Source organism: Phacochoerus africanus, chromosome 5, assembly GCF_016906955.1.
Source record: "Phacochoerus africanus isolate WHEZ1 chromosome 5, ROS_Pafr_v1, whole genome shotgun sequence".
In the NCBI taxonomy this organism is placed as follows: domain Eukaryota; kingdom Metazoa; phylum Chordata; class Mammalia; order Artiodactyla; family Suidae; genus Phacochoerus; species Phacochoerus africanus.
The window spans coordinates 42,508,755-42,530,985 of record NC_062548.1 but is presented as its reverse complement, the minus strand read 5'-3'; the positions used below and the strand labels follow the sequence as shown (position 1 = coordinate 42,530,985).

Genomic DNA, 22,231 nt, shown 5'->3' with positions numbered 1-22,231 from the left:
CATCTTAAGCCCTTTTATTAAAATTAAGATTCCTTGCCAAAGTAGCTTTAAGATCCAACTCTGGAAAATTCCCTTAAAGAAAATGTAAGAGTAAGTTTATGGAGTGTAAATAAACTTTGGAAAATCACATGAAAATATCTGGAGTGAGTATTGAGATTGGGAGGGAAGGGCAATTATTGATCCTTCAAGATAGGCTTCCAAGGGAAGGTTAATGCCATGCACTTGAGTTTGACCTTCAGTGGCACTGCAAAGTGCAGGTTCACCCCACTCTTCCAACCCGTAAGGCAGAATAGCTCTCAAGTACTTGGTTCATGGTTTCTGAACCTTTGTGAGCCATTGTCTTCTTTGGAAGATGGTGAAACCTGTGGACCCCCTTCTTTGAATGATGTATAAAATAATGTTTAGGGTTACGAAGCAAACCACCTTATTGGAACAGTTCTATATGGGTTGTGAATTCCTGATGAAAGCCCCTTTGTCATGCCTGGAGCTTAAAGGACCTGCTGTGTGGTGTGTGATTGTAGGCATTTAACCAAGTTCTGTTGAATCTCACAAATGGAAATTTTCCTTTCTTAAGTAAACATGGATGGGAAGGTAGCAGGTATTCTACCATGTCTTTTCTGAAAAGCAGTTTTTATTGTGCAGTTTATAGGTGTTGAGTAGTCACTGAAGGTACTGTGCATAGCATCGTGGGAATTTATTGACTTATTTTGTGGAATGCTCTCTTTACAGAAGAAGGATATCTTGGATCCTTTCAATGATGAAGACAAAGAAAGGCATAAAGTGGAGGCCCTTGCTCGGAAATTTGAAGAAAAATATGTAAGATTTCTCTCTTGGCAACAAAACAACCATGTTCAGTAGGAGAGGCTCTCAGACATTTTCATCCTTTAGTGGCTTATCATCTAATCAACACTGATATGGAAACAAGTGTAGGGAGAGAACAGAGTGCAATTATTAAAAAATGCGTTAAGGTACAGAAAATGCACGTGGCAAGAACTCACTTGGAGGACTAAATGGATGAATAAACAGGAGGGGCTTTTACCCTTAGGCCATCCTGAGAATTAGTGTTTTGATACAGAGCACATGAAGCTATTAGTTCTTTTGTTTTAGACCACTTTGTGTATTTGCAAATCTATTTTAGAAGTAAGTCTTCAGGGAGAGTTCCTGTTGTGGCTCAGCAGGTTAAGAATCTGACTAGTATACCTAAAGATGTGGGTTCAACCTGTGGCCTCATTCAGTGGGTTAAAGGACCCATTGTTGCTGCAAGCCGCAGTATAGGTTGCGGGTGTAGCTCGGATCTGGCATTGCTGTGGCTTTGGTTTAGGCTGACAGCTACGGCTCTGATTTGACTCCTGGCCTGGGAACTTCCATATGTCACGAGTATGGCCCTAAAAAGCCAAAGAATTTTAAAAACATAAAAAATAAAAGGGCTTCAGGGAAGGAAATTTTTGTGTGTGTGAGATTTAGTGCTTTCCAGCCTTTAGTCACCAGCTGATGGAGTTCAAGGCACCAATTCTGTGTATTAAAAAGCCGGTGACCTCAGACCTAGAAATTTATTAAAAGGATAGATCTCATGTTATGTATTCTTAACACTATTACCCAAAACATACTATCTATTCTAAATTTTAGGGTGGAAAGAAACGTAGAAAAGACCGAATACAGGACTTGATTGATATGGGTTATGGTTATGATGAATCTGATTCCTTCATCGATAACTCTGAGGCGGTAAGTTTTTAAAATGTGCCTGCTGCCAGCGCCCAGAGGCTGGGGGTGGAGTCATTGGATTTGCCCTCGGCTCCAGGAAAGAGCTGCACTGACACCTTGAGGAAGTGACACCCTGATCTGGGCCTTGGTTCTTCTCTGAAAGTGGTGCTCAGATGTGTCTAAAACACCGTCTCACTCAGACATTTGTGATTGACCATAGACATATTTTGGCACGCCGTCTGAAATGGGACAGATAAACATGGTCACATATGCTCTGGCAAGACACGCTCTGCACCTTTGGACCGTAGTCCCAGAACTTGAGCTGACCGTTCATTTTCCCCCTTTCAGTATGATGAGCTCGTTCCTGCTTCTTTGACTACAAAGTACGGAGGATTTTACATTAACTCGGGAACCTTGCAGTTTAGACAAGCATCAGAATCTGAGGATGACTTCATTAAAGAAAAGAAGAAGAAATCGCCAAAGGTTAGAACGTTGCTCGCTTTTGGCTTTTCAGAAGTGCTTTTTTACGTGACCTTGTGAGATGAGTAGGTGACTTGCCAGAATTTGTGCTGATTTAGGCTGGCTCAGGAGATTGTGCCGAGGTGGACAGTGCCCTTCGCACGCGTGTGCCGAGTCGAGGTGCCCTGAACTTGGAGGTCTCGGTCGTTGTATTCATGCCTGCGTCGCAGCAGGGATTCTTTCTTGAGGTGGTCCCGGGGGGCCGAGGGCAGTGAAGGGTGTGGAGTGAGGGGAGTTTGCACCAGCCTTGCTGTGTCTCTTCTGTGGACATGTAGAGGACTTCAGTTCCCAGGGCTGTCACCCCAACAAAAAACAAGTTAGCCTTAAGATAAGTTTGTTTTGAAATCTGTCTGCCACTGCCTGTGTGTTTAAAACTCGAGGTGGGCCAACACACAGCTAGCTCATTTTGAACCAGAAAGAGTTGAGGCTGCAGAATGGCCTTTGTGGCCTCAGGCCAGGTCTCCCAGGAGCCGCTGTCAGTGGGAGTGCTGTACTGACCTGCGGGTCCCTAGTCCAAGGACCAATCCACAAGCTCTTTTTCATGAAGGAAGTAAGACAGCTCTCAGGCTGTACCCCGGGCAGAGCAAGGCCAGTGCTGTGTAGTGCACTTGCTCCCGGAGTCAGGGAGCCGTGTAACTGTGCCTTGTCTTTAATTCTCAGAAGCGGAAGTTGAAGGAAGGTGGTGAGAAGATAAAGAAGAAGAAAAAAGATGACACTTATGACAAGGAGAAGAAATCGAAAAAGTCCAAGTTTTCCAAAGCCGGGTGAGAGGCAGCAGCTTCTTTGCTAGGATGCAATCTGAACTGTTAGGGCAGGACACCTGGGAGCTGACTGGCCCTCCTCCTCACAGCTTCAGAAGAGGCCGCAGGGCTTGGCCTTGCGTCCCCCTCACGCCTCCCACAGTGCCGTGTGTGCACAGTCAGTACTCTTGCTTCTCTGTGTGTCAGACCTCAGAGTGCTCTCTGTCCACTGTCAGTGTTGGCAGCTATTTCTGTTGCTGTGCGATTGCTGATGTTTCTTGTTCTCTCGGGCACCCCTCCTGCCCCGGTTCTCTGTCTGCCTTACCCTTTGTCTTCTCTGGTCCTGCTTCCTTTGCCTCACTCGGTCTCACCCCAGCCGCCCTCCAAGTTGCTGCTGCTCTCTGCTGCTCCTGCTTTCTCCCCTTAAATACCTTTTTTTGCCCCCCCCCCCTTTTGCAATCTTTTATTTCAGCCTGGCAGTCGTTTTTAAAAATCCATTGGATATGTAGCATTTTTGGACACTGTTTTGCTAACGTATATTAAATCTCAAGCTTTGGTCCCAGCAAGAAGGAGCTCCATATGCCAAGAGGCGGGAGGAGGAGTGACAGGGTGGACTTGTGACTGAGGTTCCTGGAGACCCTTGCACTGGGAGCAGGGCTGAAGTCCCTCTGTGACTTTTCCTTCTGACGAATATTGCAACCTTCATAACCAGCTTCCCCCTTGCTTGCAGCTTCACAGCCCTCAATGCCAGTAAGGAGAAGAAGAAGAAGAAGTACTCTGGGGCTTTGAGCGTTAAAGAGATGCTGAAGAAATTTCAGAAGGAGAAAGAGGCTCAGAGAAAGAGGGATGAAGAGCATAAGCCTGCCTCGGTCCCGGTGGTGGCTGCTCAGAGCCTGCGGGAGCTGGAGGGCGCCCCTGACCCTTTACTCTCACTCTTCGGCTCCACTTCCGACAATGACTTGCTGCAGGCGGCCACCGCCATGGACTCACTGACTGATCTGGACTTGGAGCAGCTGCTCAGTGAGTCTCCGGAAGGAAGCCCCTTCGGTGATATGGATGATGAGAGCGATTCCCTTGGGGTGGGACTGGACCCGGAATTCAGGCAGCCCTCTTCCCTTCCCGAAGGCCTGCCCACACCCCTGGAGAAGCGCGTTAAGGAGCTGGCTCAGGTATGGTGACATGTGGCCGGGCTCTCCTGCAGGCGGTTTGGGCAGATCGATGCTGGTTCCGAACCACTCGAGCTCACAGCCCACAGCACCCTTAGCGAGGGGGTGGTTCCAGTGTCAGCTCTTGCAGGCTCTCTGCTCCTCCCAAGTGAGGGAGCAGCGACATTCTGCAGTCAGCCGTCACTTCCTGGCCTCTCCTGATCCCTTCACTCCTGGAAAATTTACGTCTTCTGGAGAGATTTTCTCTTTCTCTGCTTTCTGCCTGTTAGAGTATCTTTCCTTTTGTATGAGGACTGATGCTAATGTTGGCAGCAGGCGGCTGAGGCAGAGGTCTGTCTGTTTAGTAATCTTTGGAAAGTTTTGAAAATTCACAAAAGCTTGCAGACATATGTTAGACATAGGGCATGTGCTTAGCTGCCACTGGGGTCGTTGCTCTGTGGACTTGCGTATCACTGCTGTCAGATGATGAGTACAGAAATCCTGAATTGTGAGAAGAAGGAGCTGAACCTCTAATGCAGTCCATGCCCCATTAAAACCAGTAACAGCCTTCAGGACATAGCAGACATGGCTCCTGTTCCCTCCTAGTGATTGGGAACTGATCCCTGGCGCACTGAGGACTGTCAATTCAGTGATACATAAATAGTGGCTGTAAACCAAGCACAGGTCATTAGCTATGATGACAGTTACTCTTTAGTTAAAATAACGTTTTATACCTTGGACGTCATGACTTGTTTGTGATACAACTCTGGTGGCACTTATCCTCTATAGCATAAGTTTTAAACCAGTGATTTTCATAGTGTTCAGAATCGCCGTTGTGTATAATAGTCCTTCTGTTTTAGGGCAGGATAAAATGTTAACCACTGCCACAAATGGTTTTCTTGCTTCTCAAAACATACTTGAGCACAACATGTGAAGTAAATCAAATGTCTTGTTCAGAGCTCTCGTTCATCTCTATGGAACGCACACCGTATTCTATTTGAACGTAACAGTATAAATGAAATATGCCACGGAAGGATTCGCAGTGCACCTTGATAGGACAATAACGAAGAGGTAGTTGAATCTGAACTTGGCACGTGTGAGTATACTGTCCTGTGCTTGCTCAGAATTTATGTTAAAGAAACATTACACCTTGTCCTTTTCAGTCTTCTGCTCTGTGGTCAAATTGTTTTGTAGCTTCTGAAAGCTTTGTCAAATGAGCTGAGTAAGATCTATGTGGCAGTAGCCAGTCATTTCTTAGAGAAAAGTTAAAGCAGCTCTTGGCTGTGTCCCTATTCCCACCCATGGTTGTGTCCTCGTCTGATTCCTTAGACTCGTTATTTCATTTTCCTGAGAAAGATGGATAAATCTAGTGGAAACAAAGTGACTTAATGTGAAACTTCGTTGGGCGGTGATTTGAGAAAACCTCACTTTCTTGAGTCCATTGGATGGATACTTAGCAAGCTGTCTTCAGTAATTGCCAATCTTGGTTGTCTCTCGGCATGATGGAGACAGGGTTCAGGATCCCATAGGTAAGGTAGGCTGGGGTCCTGGTGAGGTCGTGGTGATCTGGAGACCTTGCTGTACTGGTGTGAAAATATGTTCAAGTGTGGAATGGATACTTGAGTCACAGCAGCATTGAGAAACTTGGGAAATGGGATGGAAAGTGGGTTTTACCCATCCTCCTGCCAATTTGAAAGCTATTTTCAACTTACATATTCTTTTTTAGCCTCTGTATATATGTTTTTATGCAGTTGTAATTATAGTTGTGAATAATTGTTTCCTGCTTTTTTTCACTTAATAAATATTATTATAAAGCCCTCATTACTTTTAATGGTTGCATGAAAAAGAAGGCTTATTTTAGAAAGTTACCTAATGCCACTCAGGATGCCCAGCTGCTCCATTCCCAGCGGGACCCTGTGCTTGGGGCACTTGGCGCCTCCTGCCCGTCTACACGAGTGCCCTAGACCCAGACCCCATCGAGTCTGCTGGGAAAGGTACTCCTCCCAGGGACAAAATGCCTGTGTGTTAAAAATTGCATACAATTTCAAAAGCCATGTGTGGACATTAAGAAGCCCTGTCCTAAGTCTTGAACTGAACATTGCATTTTAGAAAGTTAAATTAAACTGGATGTATATAACTGTAACATTAACAGTGTTAATGTGTTTCTCACCTTATTTTTTCACTCTCTTTTTTTTCTCCTTTTCCTTTATATCTGTAATAGTGGCCCTAGAAGATAACATGTATCAGTTTCTACTGCTGTCTAAAAAACTGCACCCCCCCCCCCAAGGCTTGGTGGCTTCAAACAGTGACTTGTTTCTCCTGGCTCTTTGAGTTGGATGGGTGGTTTGTCTTGGTCCTGTCTGGGTTTGCTCTTGGGGCTGCATTCAGCTGGTAGGATTGCTGGGCACTGGGACAGCCAGGATGACAGGACCTCTCTCCTCCGTCTTTCATCTGGGGCTTTTTCAGGGCAGGACGATCTCAAGGCAACACTTAAAGAGGGTGGAGGTGGAAAGGTGTAAGATCCTTATGAGCTTGCCTGAGAAGTAGTGTGTACCGCCAGTGCAAATCAGATGTGAGGACTGAAGAACCAGAGGCCTTCTCCCACGGGGATTGCACATGCTGGGGGGCCAGTCGGTGGTCCTATTGCCGTCCTCCTCTGTGCTTAAGCAGGTTCTAATCTGATGTGTATTGATCTCTCAGGGAAAAATTTTTACTGTTGGAAGCAGATATTAGATTTATCTTCTAACTAAAAATATAGGTGTGTTCAAGAGGTACTCCAGGAGGACGACCCTGGACGCCTAAGCACTGTTGACAGTTTTCTTCTTGTGTTAACTCATTTTTCACCTCCTACCCCCTTGTACTATACGTTTTTATGGGCCCCAGGGACCACAGTGGTTTGATTCGATGGCCTTACCCTGTCTGTCTTCTCTTAATATATGTTGATTGTATCTTTTGTCTTTGGTTGTTGGAAAGCTCAGGCGTGTTGCTCCTTTGAGTTACTGTCTTGTAGTTTGGCAGCTGCTCAGCCTACTCCATACAGATGACCCAGGTCTGTTTTGGTTTTCTTCAGTCAAGCATAAAATGGAAATGATACTAAAAATAGAAAAGAAATAGAAACTCCATGTCACTCACCCCCTACCTGCTCACTGCTCATTACCTTCCTATATAGTTAGAACCCCTGCATCGCAAAACCAGGGGAGACATGGATCTAAGGAGAATAAGGTGGAAAAAAAACTTGTTTGGTCTTTTTTTTTTTTTTTGTCTTTTTGCCATTTCTTGGGCCACTCCTGCGGCATATGGAGGTTCCCAGGCTAAGGGTCTAATCAGAGCTGTAGCCACTGGCCTACGCCAGAGCCACAGCAACTCGGGATCCGAGCCACGTCTGCAACCCACACCACAGCTCATGGCAACGCCAGATGTTAACCCACTGAGCAAGAGCAGGGATTGAACCACAACCTCATGGTTCCTGGTCGGATTCGCTAACCACTGCGCCACCACGGGAACTCCTGTTTGGTCTTTTTAAAAAAGAAAATCGAGAGTTCCCATCATGGCTCAGTGGAAACAAATCTGACTAGCATCCATGAGGACGCAGGTTCGATCCCTGGCCTCGCTCAATGAGTTAAGGATCCAGCATTGATGTGAGCTGTGGTGTAGGCCACAGACACAGCTCGGATCTGGTATTGCTGTGGTTGTGGTGTAGACTGGCAGCTACAGCTCTGATTTGACCCCTAGCCTGGGAACCTCCATATGACCAACTAAAATGGAAAAAGTAATAAAAATCCTTAAGAAAAAAGAAAATCATGCCAGATTTCATCCTGTTTATTAGCAAGTACAGGCACAGCATATAAGGTTCTGACCTAGGTGCAGAAAGGCTACAAGTGGTTCTTTTTATAATAAAACAACTCACTAAAAGCTATTGTTTGAGGAGTTCCCATTGTGATTCAGAGGGTTAAGAACCCGACATAGTATCCATGAGGCTATGGGTTTGATCCTTGGCCTTGCTCAGTGGGTTAAGGATCCAGCATTTGCCACAAGCTTTGGCGTAGGTTGCAAATGAGGCTTGGATTCCAAGTTACTGTGGCTGTGGTGTAGGCTGGCAGCTGCAGCTCCAATTTGACCACTAGCCCGGGAACTTCCATATGCTGTTGGTGGAGCCCTAAAAAGAAAGAAAATAAAAAGCTGTTAGAGGAATACCCAGTAGCACAGTGGGTTAAGAATCTGACTGAAGGACGTGGCTCCCTCCGGAGGCGAGGGTTCAATCCTCGGCCCAGCACAGTGGGTTAAAGGATCTGGATTCTTTGCCTGACCTGGGAGCTTTCATATGCCATGGGTGCAGCCATTGGCAGGGGGGAAGCTGTTAGAACTATTGTAAATCAACATGTTTTACGTTTGGTTTAACTTCATTCCCTAGTTAATCTAGAATTGGTTGAGTCATACAGCTCCTTGGGCAGGGGTGTCTTTAGGGTTAGGGACCTCACTTCTTTCTGGAAGACTGTCAAATATATATCTAATTTTTTTTGTTATGTTTATTTTTAAAAATGCAGCACTTGACTAATTATCTTCAGTATAAAACTGGATTCTGAATTCCTGTCATGGCTCAGTAGAAGCGAATCCAACTGGGAACCATGAGATTGCGGGTTCAGTCCCTGGCCTCGCTCAGCGGGTTAAGGATCCAGCATTGCCGTGAGCTGTGGTGTAGATCACATACACGGCTTGGATCCCATGTTGCTGTGGCTGTAGTGCAGGCTGACAGCTGTAGCTCCAATTAGACCCCTAGCCTGGGAACCTCCACATGCTGCTAGTGGGGCCCTTAAAAAAAAAAAAAAAAAAAAGGCAATAAAATAAAACCAGATTCTCAAAGATACTGGTCAGCATGATTTAAAAGGCATTGCGGGAAAAAAATTCAAAAGGCATTAAGAAAATTTCTTTAAAAAATTATATAGCCAGAAAGTTTCTGAAATGGCTTCTATCTAAAAACAAAATTTGATTGGAAACCTAAGCTGTTGATGTATCTGACAAAACAGGCATTTGAAATACATGTTAGACTGAATTAACATGCAGGTGCTTCGGCATCTTATAACTAGCAGTTTATAAGCTAAAGCAAAAGAATGACTCAGTTTTCTTTTCTCTAAACTAAACTCACAATTTCAGTACATTAAAGGTGCCATGGTGGAATTCTGAATTCTCTGCCAGTGTATGAAGTGGCAGGTGAATGGGTTACAGTGACGCCCATTCTTTCTCCCTTTCCTACCCATGCATTTTACCCCCTGTCATCTCAGGCCTTTGTGCTCCCCCTCTAGCTGAGAACTTGAGTTTTGCATATCCTCTGCAAGTTTTGTTTGGTACTAAGTTTTTCTTCCTCTAGTTTTCACTCTTTCAATAATACCTGTGTATTGGTTTGTTCATTCATCCTTTCACTTAGTTGACATTTACTAAGTACCTATTAAGTGATTGGCAGTTGTGGGAAATGTATTGATTAGTAAGATTCCTTGTTCTCCATGAGGTTGTTATACAAATGGATCAGTAGGCTGTTTGCAAACTGGCTGTAGGACAAAGCAGGGTGGAATAAGCTCTTTGGTATTTGGCTGGCCAACTAGATGGTCAGGTGGACACAGACTTAAGGAGTTGAAAAAGAAGCTCTTAGGGGTACATAGGAATGGAACTGGAAGCAACGCGTTGACCAGCCTCGCGGGAGAGATGGCCTTACAGTAAGGCAGGGCGCAGAGCTGCAGATGGGCCAGTTGTTGGATCACAGGAATCCCTTGTATATGATGGGAAGCGGGGGCTGGAGTGGATGGCTGGGGCCAGATCCTGGAGGCCCCTAAAGGCCAGGTGGTTGGAGTTTAGGTTGGATGCTAGGTTTAGGAAGAGCAGGGAGGGATTCTAAAGAAGAGTAGAAGGATTTAAGAAGGATAGAGTGCTGTTACTATAGGTAGAGACACAGGAGGAAGAGCAGAAACTAGTGGGTTAGGTTTTGGACAAGTCGAGTTTGCATACCAAAGGGTCATTCATTCATAGAAGTAATTGGAAATTTTGGCCCAGAGCTTTAAAAAAAAAAAAAGGGTTAGGGGAGTTCCCATCATGGCTCAGTGGAAATGAATCCGATTAGGAACCCTGAGGTTGCGGGTTTGATCCCTGGCCTTGCTCAGTGGATTAAGGATCTGGTGTTGCCCTGAGCTATGGTGTAGGTTGCAGACATGGCTTGGATCTGGCGTGGCTGTGGCTTTGGCTGGCAGCTGTAGCTCTGATTAGGCCCCTAGCCTGGGAACCTCCATATGCTGCAGGTGCAGCCCTAAAAAAGGGGGGGGGGGGTTAAGGTACGGGTTTAGATTTGGGAGACCTACCTGCATGTATGGTATTTTGATGCTGATGGGGAAACGCTGTTGGGTGAAGAGGGTTCTGGATGGCACCCTGGATTCCACCTGTAGGTAAGGAGTTATTGCAGGAGACAGGATGGAGTCAGAGGTCAGGAGAGGACCCAGCAGATGGAGTGAGAGGCAGCCGGGGGGTTATCAGTGTCTGCTGTTTCAGAGGGCTGAGCAGGGTTGATCGTTTTGTTTTAGACAGTCACCTTACTGTCTTTGCCATCATTATGATACATCAAGCCTGAAATTTTATTTTGCCTAAAGTTTTGGGACCAGCAGCTTTTGGGTTTAGATCAGTAGTGGTTCTTGATCCTCTGCATGTTGGTCACCAGCTTTATTTTTAAAGAGTACTGATGCTTGGGCCTCCTTTGCAGAATATAGTGTTGTTCAGAGAGTCAGATGTGATGGATCTGGGGTGGGGAAAGCTGCCGGGTGCTTCCAATGTGCAGCAAGCAGAGCACCACTGGCCCAGATGGGAGCGATTTGCTTTCCCCACCTGTGCATTTGCTGCCTTGGCTGCCTCCTGTGGTTGCTTCAGGAGCCTCCAAGCTTGCCATCCAGGATGGTGGTAACTGTGTGCTCATGGGAAGCAAAACACTGATTCGTAACCTGCTCTGTCTTGTGTTCATAGGTAGTTGGGTATGTTAGTCATTCCAATGGTCTGAAGAGAGTTTGTGATATACCGTTAAGTTGATTATGAATTTTCAGAGAATTACAGCTCCTAAATGCTAAAGCAGCACATCATCACCTTCATCATCATTATTTTGGTGGAAAAAGATATTGCAGGTTTGTTACAATTCCTGGTTGTACTGTAGATAGATGGAAATTCCAACTCACAGTTGAGAGCATAGAGTGCCGGGCACAGTAGTTAGCTAGCTGGCTGAATCAGATGCTTCATGATTCTCTCGACTCTGATCTTCTTTCATGTGACTCTTGTTTCAAGTCCTGGGAAGAAGGGACAGTCCCTTCAGCGGCATGTGAAAGGAGCTGCACATGCCACTTCTGGAGCATGTCATGATCGTGGCCAGCTTGATCTGGGATTAGGGCGTGGCGAGGATTTTATCATCAGGCCTTCTGTAGGGACCGACTGCTTAGTGCCCGTGGGTGAGTGTGAGGGCTGTGGGGGGAAAGTGCACTAACGGATGTTACTGTCTGCTGTGAACCAGGCTGCCAGAGCTGCTGAGGGAGAGAGCAGACAGAAGTTCTTCACCCAGGATATTAATGGCATGCTCTTAGAGTGAGTATCTTTTGTTTCTTTGTATCTGCTGTTACCCCGCCTGGGTTCATCAGGCCAGGGGAAACTGGAAGTACTATTGCACTACATAGGAGGTTTAAAAAAAGAAGCCCTGATGAGATTTTTAAAAATTGGTTTTTATTGTTGTTCTTTTACTAAAGGTCAGGGGTGGGGAACATCAAATGTTTGTCTCTAGGAAATGCTAGGCCCTGCTAATCTTAGGCAGCAGGCATTACTAGAACACAGTACACAATAGTCATGACATGCTGCGAGAGGGTTTTGTGCTGAGTGTGAGATGATGGGAGAGAGGAGCAGTTGCTTGCCGTCTCTGAGAAAGGGCCCAGCCCTCCTGGAGCGCCCTTCCTCCTGCCTGGCCATCCTCTCACTCGCACTTAGGCTCTCAGGGCCAGTGCTCATCTCCTGTAGCCCTTCTCCCAGTGTGTGACCTCTGAGACACACTGTATGAATTGGATTAAAAAGCAAACAACCCCATGCATATGCATCCAAACCTGATTCTTTGTATCATGCTTCTTCATGTAGCAGAGGAAGCTCATTGCTCAACAGCTGAGGATTTTGCACATGTAAGAACAGTTGTCAAGACCAAAGAATATTCTAGCAGTGGACCTTGCCTGGCCAGGAAGGGATTGGCCACTTGGGTCAGGAAGCCTGGGCTGTGGGGAGCACCTGAGTGTCAGCATCGATGAGAGCTTTGTTGCCTGGAGTGTGCAGATGCCAAGCACTTGCAGGACTGAGGCCGCTCTCTGCTCATCTGGATGGGCGTGCTGGGGAGAGGCGGCTTTGCCTGACCACGCGGTCAGGGCTAGGACTTGGAACTGGAGAAAAAGGAAACTGCTGGAAAGTACTTCCTGTCGACCCCAAGCAGCTTGATTGCTTTCCAGCTTGAAAGCTCTGTTTTCTTTATGAGACTGAGAACTTCGGAGCTTGTTCTCTAGGGCTCTGTTTTCTTTTTTACCTTTTTGGCCACTCCTGCGGCATATGGAGTTCCTGGGCCAGGGATCAGATCCACACCACAGGTGGGGCAGCACCAGATTCTTAACCCACTGTGCTGGCCTGGGCATTGAACCTGTGTCCCCGTACTCCAGAAGTGCCACCGATCCTGTCGTGCCATAGCAGGAACTCCTTTTTTGGGAGGGAGGGCAGGACTCTGTTTTTCTTGACTACCTTTGACTTGGTCTTGTCTTTGACCTGAGAGCCTTGACCCACTTACCTGGCCAAGTTCATCAGGTTTGGTCACTGCCAGAGGTCTGTTGTGCGAGATAAGGTCTGGCCTGCTCTTGGCTTCCCCCTCTCCCTTCCGTGCCAGAGCGAACTGCTGATGAGAGGAGCCACAGTGAGTAACTCTGCTCTGTTCTTCAGCATAGAGGCGCAGACCCGGGAGCTGAGCAGCCAGACCCGTTCCGGGGTGTATGCCTACCTTGCTTCCTTCCTGCCCTGCAGCAAGGATACCCTGGTCAAACGCGCACGAAAACTTCACCTCTGTGAACAGGTGGGTGGCTTTTTGCAGTGGAGCCCCTGGCTTCGAGGCCCGGCAGAGGGGGTGACGGAATCTTCATAGGTGCCATGTCTGCTGCTGCCCTGGCTCTGTGTGATTATTCCTGTAGTCTGTCTGCCGCGTAGGAAGTGATGCGTGAACCAGCGTATGATGTGTCCTGCTTTCCACAGGGGGGGCGTCTGAAGGACCCTCTCCAGAAACTTAAGGAAGCCATTGGCAGGGCGATGCCAGAGCAGATGGCCAAGTACCAGGAGGAATGCCAGGCGCACACGCAAGCCAAGGTGGCTAAGTAAGTGGGTCCCATCTTCAGCCTTCTTACCTCCTTTACTCAGAAGCCCGGGGATGCAGGAGGCGGGAGGCGCTGGGCAGGAGGAAGCAGTTCCCTGAGGACCTTAGGGTCCTGCCTGATTCTCCGCTCTTCAGGATGCTGGAAGAGGAGAAAGACAAGGAGCAGAGAGAAAGGGTCTGTTCTGATGACGAAGAAGATGAAGAAAAGGGGGGCAGGAGGATAATGGGACCTCGGAAGAAATTCCAGTGGAATGAGGAAATCAGGTGTGCCCCAACGGGGACCTTGCCTCTGGGGAGGGTTTGTGGGGCTGCTGTCTGAGCGTGTTGCCGTGGTTCTGATGAAGGTTAGAATCATTTACTTTAAGTGGGGCTGCTGAAAGCACGTGTTTGAAACCTGGAAGAAGCATTTGGAGTAGTTTAAGATTCTGACTTCTGCCCACTTCTCAGGGAGCTGCTCTGTCAGGTGGTGAAGATCAAACTGGAGAGCTCTGACCTGGAGAGGAGCAAGGCCCAGCCCTGGGAGGACCACGTGAAGGCGTTTCTGGATGCTGAGGTCAAACCTCTCTGGCCCAAAGGCTGGATGCAGGCCAGGTGAGGGCCCACGAGTAGCCGGTACGGTCAGTGTGAGCATAGAGTGGACTGTTGTCATGGTACAGAGATGTTCACGTGCTGCTTTTGTGCCAAGCCCCAGAGCCCCTCCCTCGGGGTCACTGGCTAGTAGACTCAGTGTGATCTCACCTGAGTGACCGGGGCTTCTCTGTCTCCCTACGGGAGGGGAGTTATCTTTGGGGTTTTGACTTTGTCATTCTTTATCCTGCTTCAGCTCCACCTTGGCTGTGTGCGTATACCACCTCAATCTGCCCTCTCCTGCTCCTACTAGAAGCTGAGAGACAGATTCATGTTGGGATTTTGGAGTGTTCTGAACAGGATTCTTTTTTGCAGGTGGCAGGGCTGACTGTTTTTTCTTCGTTTTTTTTTTTTTTTTTGGTCTTTTTGCCATTTCTTGGGCTGCTCCTGCAGCATGTGGAGGTTCCCAGGCTAGAGGTTGAATCGGAGCTGTAGCCACTGGCCTACACCAGAGCCACAGCAACGCGGGATCCGAGCGAGTCTGTGACCTACACCACAGCTCACGGCAACGCCGGATCGTTAACCCACTGAGCAAGGCCAGGGATTGAACCTGCAACCTCATGGTTCCTAGTCGGATTCGTTAACCACTGCATCACGACAGGAACTCCAGGGCTGACTGTTTTGTGGAGTTAGGTGCCAGGCTTTTCTTACAGGCTACATTTGTGTTAAGTAGTTTCCCATTAATGGGACTACATCTACAATACACAGAGAAAGTTACCTGGGACTAGTGTTCTTAAAAAAAAACAAAACAACTCTGCATGTGTGTGTGTGTGTGTGTGTGTGGTAAAATACACTTAATGTAAACTTTTGCATCTGAGTGCACACTTCGGTGATACTAAATACATTCACATTGTTGTTGGGCAGCTGTCACCTCCAGCCGTCTCCGTAACTCTGCATCTGTGAAACTCGGTGCCCATTAAACACGGACTCGTACTTCCCTCCCTTCAGACGTTGGCCGTCACCGTTCCACTGTCTGGTGGTTTTGACTGCTTTGAGTACTTGATAAATGTGCAGTCATACAGTGTGTTTGTCGTTGTGTCTGGTTTACTAACTGAGCATGACGTCTCAAGGTTCCTCCATGGTGTAGCGTGTATCGGAATTTATTCTGTTGTATGCATGTACCACATTTAGCTTATCCGTTCATCTCTTGATGGTATTTGTGTTGCTTCCGTATTTAAGCTATTGTGAATAATGCTGCTATGAACATGGGCATACAAATATCTCTTAAAGACTCTGCTTTCAGTTCTTTTACTTACATACCCATATACCCAGAGCCGGAATTATATAGTGATTCTGTGTTTAATTTTTTTAGGAGACCCCACAGTGTTTTTCATAGCAGCTATTTTCTTTTTACACTCTCACCAGCAGTGCACAGGGTTCCGATTTCTCCACCTACTCACCAGCACTTGTTTTCTGGTGGTTTAGTTTGGTTTGGTTTGGGGTTTTTTGGTTTTTTTTTTTTCCGGTAGTGGTCATCCTAATGGATATGAGGTGGTGTCTCGTTGTAGTTTCAGTTTCCATTTCATTAATAATTAGTGTTGTCGAGCACCTTTTCATGTATTTAATGGCCATTTATGTATCTTTGGAGAACTGTCCTATGCCCGTTTTTTAATGGGTTTGCTGTTTTTTTGTTCAGTTTTAGGAGTTCACTAAAACTTACCAGATATGTAATTTCCAAATATTTTCCCCTGTTCTGGTTCCTTAAGTTGAGAAGTTTGGTTGTTGATTTAAGACCCTCCTTTTGTTTATCCCTGCAGCATAATGGAGTTCCCAGGCCAGGGATCAGATCGGAGCTGCAGTTGCAGCCTACAGCACACTTGCAGCAACACCATATCCTTTAAGCCACTGTGCCGGGCCAGGGATGGAGCCTGCATCCTGGCACTGTAGAGATGCTGCTGATCCCATTGTGCTACGTGGGAACTCCCTTTCTTGTTTCTTAATGTAAAGCATTTACTTTACTTTATTTATTTATTTATTTATGCGTGCCATTTCTTGGGCTACTCCTGTGGCATATGGAGGTTCCCAGGCTAGGAGTCTAATTGGAGCTGAAGCCACTAGCCTACGCCAGAGCCACAGCAATGTGGGATCCAAGCCACATGTGCAATCTACACCCCAGCTCACGGCAACTCTGGATCCTTAACCCACTGGGCAAGGCCAGGGACTAAACCCGCAACCTCATGGTTCCTAGTCTGATTTGTTCACCACTGAGCCACCAAGGGAACTCCAATGTAAAGCATTTATAGCTATAAATTTTCTCCCTTAGCACCACTTTTCACCACAAACCATAGATTTTAGTAGGTTATTTTTTCATTTTCATTTACTAAGTATTTTTTTCCTTTTCTGTTCTTTTTTTTTTTTTTTTTTGTCTTTTTAGGGCCGTACCTGTGGCAAATGGAGGTTCCCAGGCTAGGGGTCCAGTTGGAGCTACAACTGCTGGCCTGTACCACAGCCACAGCAATGCCAGATCTGAGCCACGTCTGTGACCTGCACCACAGTTCACGGCAACGCCAGATTCTTAACCGAGTGAGGCCAGGGATTGAACCTGTGTCCTCATGGATACTAGTCAGATTCATTTCTGCTAAGCCACAATGGGAACTCCTATCTTTTAAGTATTTTTTAATTTCCCTTGTGATTTCTTCTTTGAGCCATTAATTGTTTAAAAGTTGTTTTTATTTATTTATTTTAAACTTATAATTTTTTTTTTTTACACCTTTTTAGGGCCGCACCTGCGGCTGAGGGAGGTTCCCAGGCTAGGGGTCTAATCGGAGCTGCAGCTGCCGGCCTACATCACAGCCACAGCAATGCCAGATCCTTAACCCACTGAGCAAGGCCAGGGATTGAATGCACAACTTCATGGTTCCTAGTCAGATTTATTTCCACCATGCCACAACAGTGGGAACTCCTAAAAGCTGTTTTTTGCCTAGTAGATCTGACACTTGATTTTTTTCCAACAATTTTGTTAGTTTTCCTTTTGTTATTTATTGCTAACTTCATCCCATTGTGATCAGAAAAGATACTTTGTATTATATCTATCTTTTAAAAAATCTACCGAGAGTTTGTTTTGGGGCTGACAAACTGTCTACTTCAAGAATGTCCCATGTGGACTTGAAAAGTGTGTTCTCTTGTTGGGTGGTATGCTCTGTTATCTATCTCCTAGGTCTAGTTAGTTTACTGTGTTAAGTCCTCTATTTCTTTATTTCTGTCTGCTTGTTTATCCAGTTTCGTGAGGAGGTAGTGAAGGCTGCGACCTTTATTGTAAAACTATTTTTCCTTTCAGTTCTATCAATTTTTGTTTCTTTTTTTTTTTTTTTTTTTTGGTGGCCAAGCCTGTGGCATGTGGAAGTTCCCAGGCCGGGGATAGAACCCATGCCGCAGCAGTGACAATGCCAAGTCCTTAACTGCTATGCCAGCAGGCAACTCCAACAGCTGCCTTTCTTGATTTAAAGTCTGTTTTGTCAGATATTAATATAGCGGCCTCTCCTCTCTTGGTTATTATTTGCATGGAGCATCTTTTCCCATCCTTTGACTTTCAACCTGTTCTTGTCTTTGAATCTTATAGGCAGCATATAGTTAAATCATGTGCTTTTTATCCATTTTGCTGATCTGATTGGAGTGTTAACTCATTTACATTTAAAGTAATTACTGATAAGGAGGGACTTACTTTTGTAAGTTCATTAACACAGAAAAATTCTGCTCCCTTACAGCTCTAATACTGTCAATAAAATACATTTTTATACATTGTGTGCCCCAAAACATAAACCAATAATTTTTAAATGCCTCTTAAATTATGTGGAAAATAAGATTTGAAGTTAAAAACTAAAGTAATACTAACTTTTAAACTAATTTTCTTCATTTATTCATTCACTCATTTTGCTTTTTAAGGCCCAGTCATGGGCATATGGAAGTTCCCAGGCTGGGGGTTGAATCTGAGCTGCAGCTGCCGGCCATAGTCACAGCCACAGGGATCTGAGCCACATAGGCAACCTACACCATAGCTCACAGCAATGCCGGATCCTTAACCCACTGACTGAGACCAGGGATCAAACCTGAATCTTCATGGATACTAGTTGGGGTCGTTACTGCTGAGCCACAATGGGAACTCCCTAATTTTCTTCTTTAAATATATTTAGTCTCATGTAGAAAAAAGTGTGGTTACAAACTATTGTTATAATAACACTTTTATAATGGTTATATATTTACCTTTTCGAGATCTTTATTTGTGCGTGTGCCTTTTTTTTTTTTTTTTTTTTTTTAAAGGTCTTTATTTTTTAGGGCCATGCCACCTGTGGCATGTGGAAGTTCCCAGACTTAGGGGTTGAATTGGAACTCTAGTCACCAGCCTATGCCACAGCTACAGCAATGCCAGAACCCAGCTGTGTCTGCAACCTACACCATAGTTCACAGCAATGCCAGATCCTTAACCTACTGAGCGAGGCCAGGGATCCAGTCTGCGTCGTCATGGATGCTGGTCAGATTGGTTTCCACTGAGCCATGACAGGAATTTCTGTGCATATGCCTTTGAGGTGCTGTCTGTTGTCTTTTGATTTTGTCTTCAGGACCCTTGAGCATTTCTTACAGGGTAGGTTTTTTGATCACAAACTCCTTCAGCTTTTATCTCTCTGGGAATGTCTTTAATTTCTCCCCTACTCTTGAAGGTCACTTTTGTCAGAAAGAGGATTTTGTCTTCCTTCCCCTCTTTCCCTTCCTCCCCTCCTTCCGCTGTTCCTTGGCATATGGAAGTTCTCAGGCCAAGGATCCAAGCCACGGCTCTAACCTATGCCACAGTTGTGGCAACGCTGGATCCTTTAACTCATTGTGCCTGGCTGGGGGTTGAACCCGTGCCTTCCACAGCAACCTGAGCCACTGCAGTTGGATCCTTAACCCAGCGTGCCACAGCGGGTTCTCTGACATTTTACTGCTTTGAGTATATCAGATGCCCACGATCTTTGGGCCTCCAAAGTTTCTGATGAGAAATCTGCTGATAGTTTTATTGAGAATCCTTTGTGTATGATGTTCAGCTCTCTCTCAATGCTTTCAATAATCTCTCATTGCCTCTGGCTTTTGAAAGTTTGATTATCATGTATTTTGGCATGGGTCTCTGAGTTCATCTTGGAGTTCTTTGCATTTCCTGGGTGTTCGTATTCTGTAAATTTATTATTTGTTTTCACATTTGGAAAGTTTTTAGCCATTGTTTCTTCTGTTCTCTGTGCCTTTATTACTCATCCTTCTGGGAGGTCAACACTGTATGTTTGTGTGCGTGTGTGTGTGTGTGTGTGTGTGTGTGTGTGCGCGTGCGCACGTGCATGCTTAATGATATCCCATAGGTCCCTTAGACTCTGTTCACTTTTCTTTAGTCTTCCTGTTCCTCAGACTGGAGGATTTTCATTGTCCTGTTTCAGGTTCACTTTGTTTTTCTACCTGCTGAAATCTGCTTTTGAATCCCTCCAATGAATGTTTCACCTCAGTTGTACTTTTCAGCCCTAGATTTCTCTTTGGTTTCTTTTTAGGCTCTCTCTCTCTTCATTGATATTTCCATTTTATTCATAATTTTTTTTTTCTTGACTTACTCCACATCTTCCTTTAGTTCTTTGAGCATCTTTAGGACAGTTGTTTTTGGAGTTCCTGCTGTGGTGCCATGGAATTGGTGGCATCTTGGGAACACTGGGATGCAGGTTTGATCCCTGGCCTGGCACAGTGGGGTTAGGGACCCTGGCGTTGCAGCACCCGAAGCTTACTTAGGTCACAACTGTGGCTCAGATCTGATCCCTGGCCCAGGGACTCCATATGCCATGGGGTGCCCTCCACCCCCCAAAAAAGTTACTTTTGTCCAGTCTATCTGCCATTTGATCTTTTTCAGGGACAGTTTCTGTTGATTTGTTTTTTCCCTCTGAATGGGCCATACTTTACCTTTTCTTTGCGTACCTTGTGATTTATTTTTTTGAACATTGAAGTTTTGTCTGATACTCCCCATGTGTGCAGTTTTTTAAGATGTTCTAGTCCTTTTTTTGGCCATACCCATGGCATATGGAAGTCCCTGGGCTATGGATCGAATCCAAGCCGCAGCTGTGACTCACACCACAGTGGCAGTCACTTCAGCCAGAGGGGCAGGGGCTGCAGCAGTCCAGTCAGGTAGGAGCAGTAACAATGGCAGCAGTCTCTCTGCACCTCCCAGCTCTGTGATTGGCAGCATCCATCAGCCTTAGGAGCCCAGATCCTAAATCTTTGGAAGACAGGGTCCTTTCTGCCCACACTGGTTCCTAGAAATTGTGCGCAGGCTGCTCCAGGAACACCTGCACAGTTGCCAGCCACTGGGTGGGCGGGTGGGCAGCTGCTACCATGCTGAGAGCTGAAATTGACAAAAATTAATCATAATTTACTCATCTAACCCTTCCCCTGGAAGTTGTAAGCCTTGAAGCTCTGGAGTTATAGAATAGTTCCATCAGATGGATTCTGCCAGTGTAATTGTCGTCCAGGGGAGAGACTATTCCTGAAGTCTCCTGCTTGCCCACGTTCCCAAGATCCTCCCTGTGGAGCTTGTGCTCTTGGTTGGACAGGCCTTTTCTTATTTCAGGATCCCTTTAAATAGAATTACTTTTCTCCACTGGGAACTATATTTAGTCACTTATGATGGAGCATGATAATGTGAGAAAAAAGAATGTATACATGTATGTGTGACTGGGTCACCTTGCTGTACAGTGGAAAATCGACAACACTGTAAACCAGCTATAATGAAAAAAATAACAGTAATTATTTTTAAAAAAGAATTACTTTTCTTATCCTATAGATGAGACTCCTGAGGATAGGTAGGAAAGGCCTAGAGAAACTTCTGTTGCGTTTCTCTTGGAAAAGATGTGTCAAGGGTCCCTTTATGTTTTTACTCCTGGGGAGGATGAGAATAGGGAAAGTGCTCCTGCCTTTAGGGGAACAATCACCACGAGAGGTTTGGGGGCAGAGCCATAGCTTTTTCTAGTGACTCCTGGGTCCTTGGCTTTTGGGTGGCTGGCTCAGTTCCTTTAGGCCCTCTCGCCAGCTGCTCAGGGAGTGACAGCCACAGAGGCAGGAAGGCTCTGAAAGCAGAGTCTCCTTTCAGGGACTCGTGCAAACAGTGTTCTCTGTTTGTTCCAGGACTCTGTTTAAGGAGAGCAGACGAGGCCATGGGCACCTGACGTCAATCTTGTGAGTGTCTCTGATTTCACTTGTCAGGACTCCTGGCATTTCTGTCTGCTTCGTGGGTCTCCTCTGAACCTTTCCTGTGTTCATTCCTTTGAACAGGGCCAAGAAGAAAGTAATGGCCTCTTCCAAAATGAAGGTGAAGGTGAGTCAGCCTGCCCAGGTCACATGCCATCTGTTCTCACCTCTGCAGCCATGCTCCTGGCAGCTCATTATGCTTCTCTGGTTGGGGGGCAGCTTTTCAGGATGAGGTTATACCAAGAGGCAGCCTGGTCCACAGGCAGGGCCTGAGCTTGGCAGGGCTGAGACCTGAGCTGGGCTACTGGTGCCCTCCAGCCTCAGTTCTAGGAAACAGTACCCACCTGGCCAGTTCCAGGGTTGTTGTGGGGTTAAATGAGGTCAACTCCTGAGGAGAGATGAGCCCCGGCCGATGGGAGAGTCTTGTCATAACCTCTGATGGAAGAGCACCCTCCTGGCAGAGCACAGGTGAGCCTGGAGCTGCACACAGCAGTGCTGGAGGCTTTGCCCAGTTGACTGGCAGGCATGGAGAGGAAGGCAGAGGTTGGAGACTAGAGACCATGAAATGACTTAGATGTTGCAGAGATCTCCCAATGTAGTAAAAATGGCCGTTTCGCCACAATTGTTGCCGGTTCCTGAAGCTTCGTGGTGCCCTTCACCATCCCTGAACAGTCTGAGGGAGCGAGCCCTGCAGACCAATGACTCCTAAGTGCTTCTGAGCTCCTCCAGGTCCTCCAGTGAGTTTTAGGACTCACTGCCCTATGCGCTCAGGAGGCGGTGGGATGACGGACAGACCCCTGCCCCAAGCGCTGAGCTTGGCCGAGGGCTGGCAGGTAGAGTGTCTCTGCTGCGGTGGTGCTGCTTCAGAAACAGAGCGAGTTTGCTGTGGGGTGTCTGTGCAAGCCTGGTGT

The 22,231-nt window shown here is 46.3% G+C and overlaps 1 protein-coding gene across 8 annotated transcripts in view; it reads left to right on the top strand.

The window, feature by feature from the left end:
- Positions 1–22,231, top strand: part of UBN1 (ubinuclein 1) — a 42,599-nt gene that overhangs the window by 12,290 nt on the left and 8,078 nt on the right. For 6 of the 8 annotated variants that reach the window (XM_047780579.1, XM_047780578.1, XM_047780574.1 and 3 more), the window contains 12 exons: positions 730–816; positions 1,627–1,722; positions 2,050–2,184; positions 2,881–2,984; positions 3,691–4,129; positions 11,637–11,707; positions 13,082–13,211; positions 13,388–13,506; positions 13,641–13,769; positions 13,953–14,096; positions 21,258–21,308; positions 21,405–21,447. In XM_047780579.1, the coding sequence (XP_047636535.1) occupies positions 730–816; positions 1,627–1,722; positions 2,050–2,184; positions 2,881–2,984; positions 3,691–4,129; positions 11,637–11,707; positions 13,082–13,211; positions 13,388–13,506; positions 13,641–13,769; positions 13,953–14,096; positions 21,258–21,308; positions 21,405–21,447 (1,548 nt within the window). The remainder of the gene's footprint in view (positions 1–729; positions 817–1,626; positions 1,723–2,049; positions 2,185–2,880; positions 2,985–3,690; positions 4,130–11,636; positions 11,708–13,081; positions 13,212–13,387; positions 13,507–13,640; positions 13,770–13,952; positions 14,097–21,257; positions 21,309–21,404; positions 21,448–22,231) is intronic. The other 2 variants (XM_047780581.1, XM_047780580.1) reach the window with 2 other exon arrangements.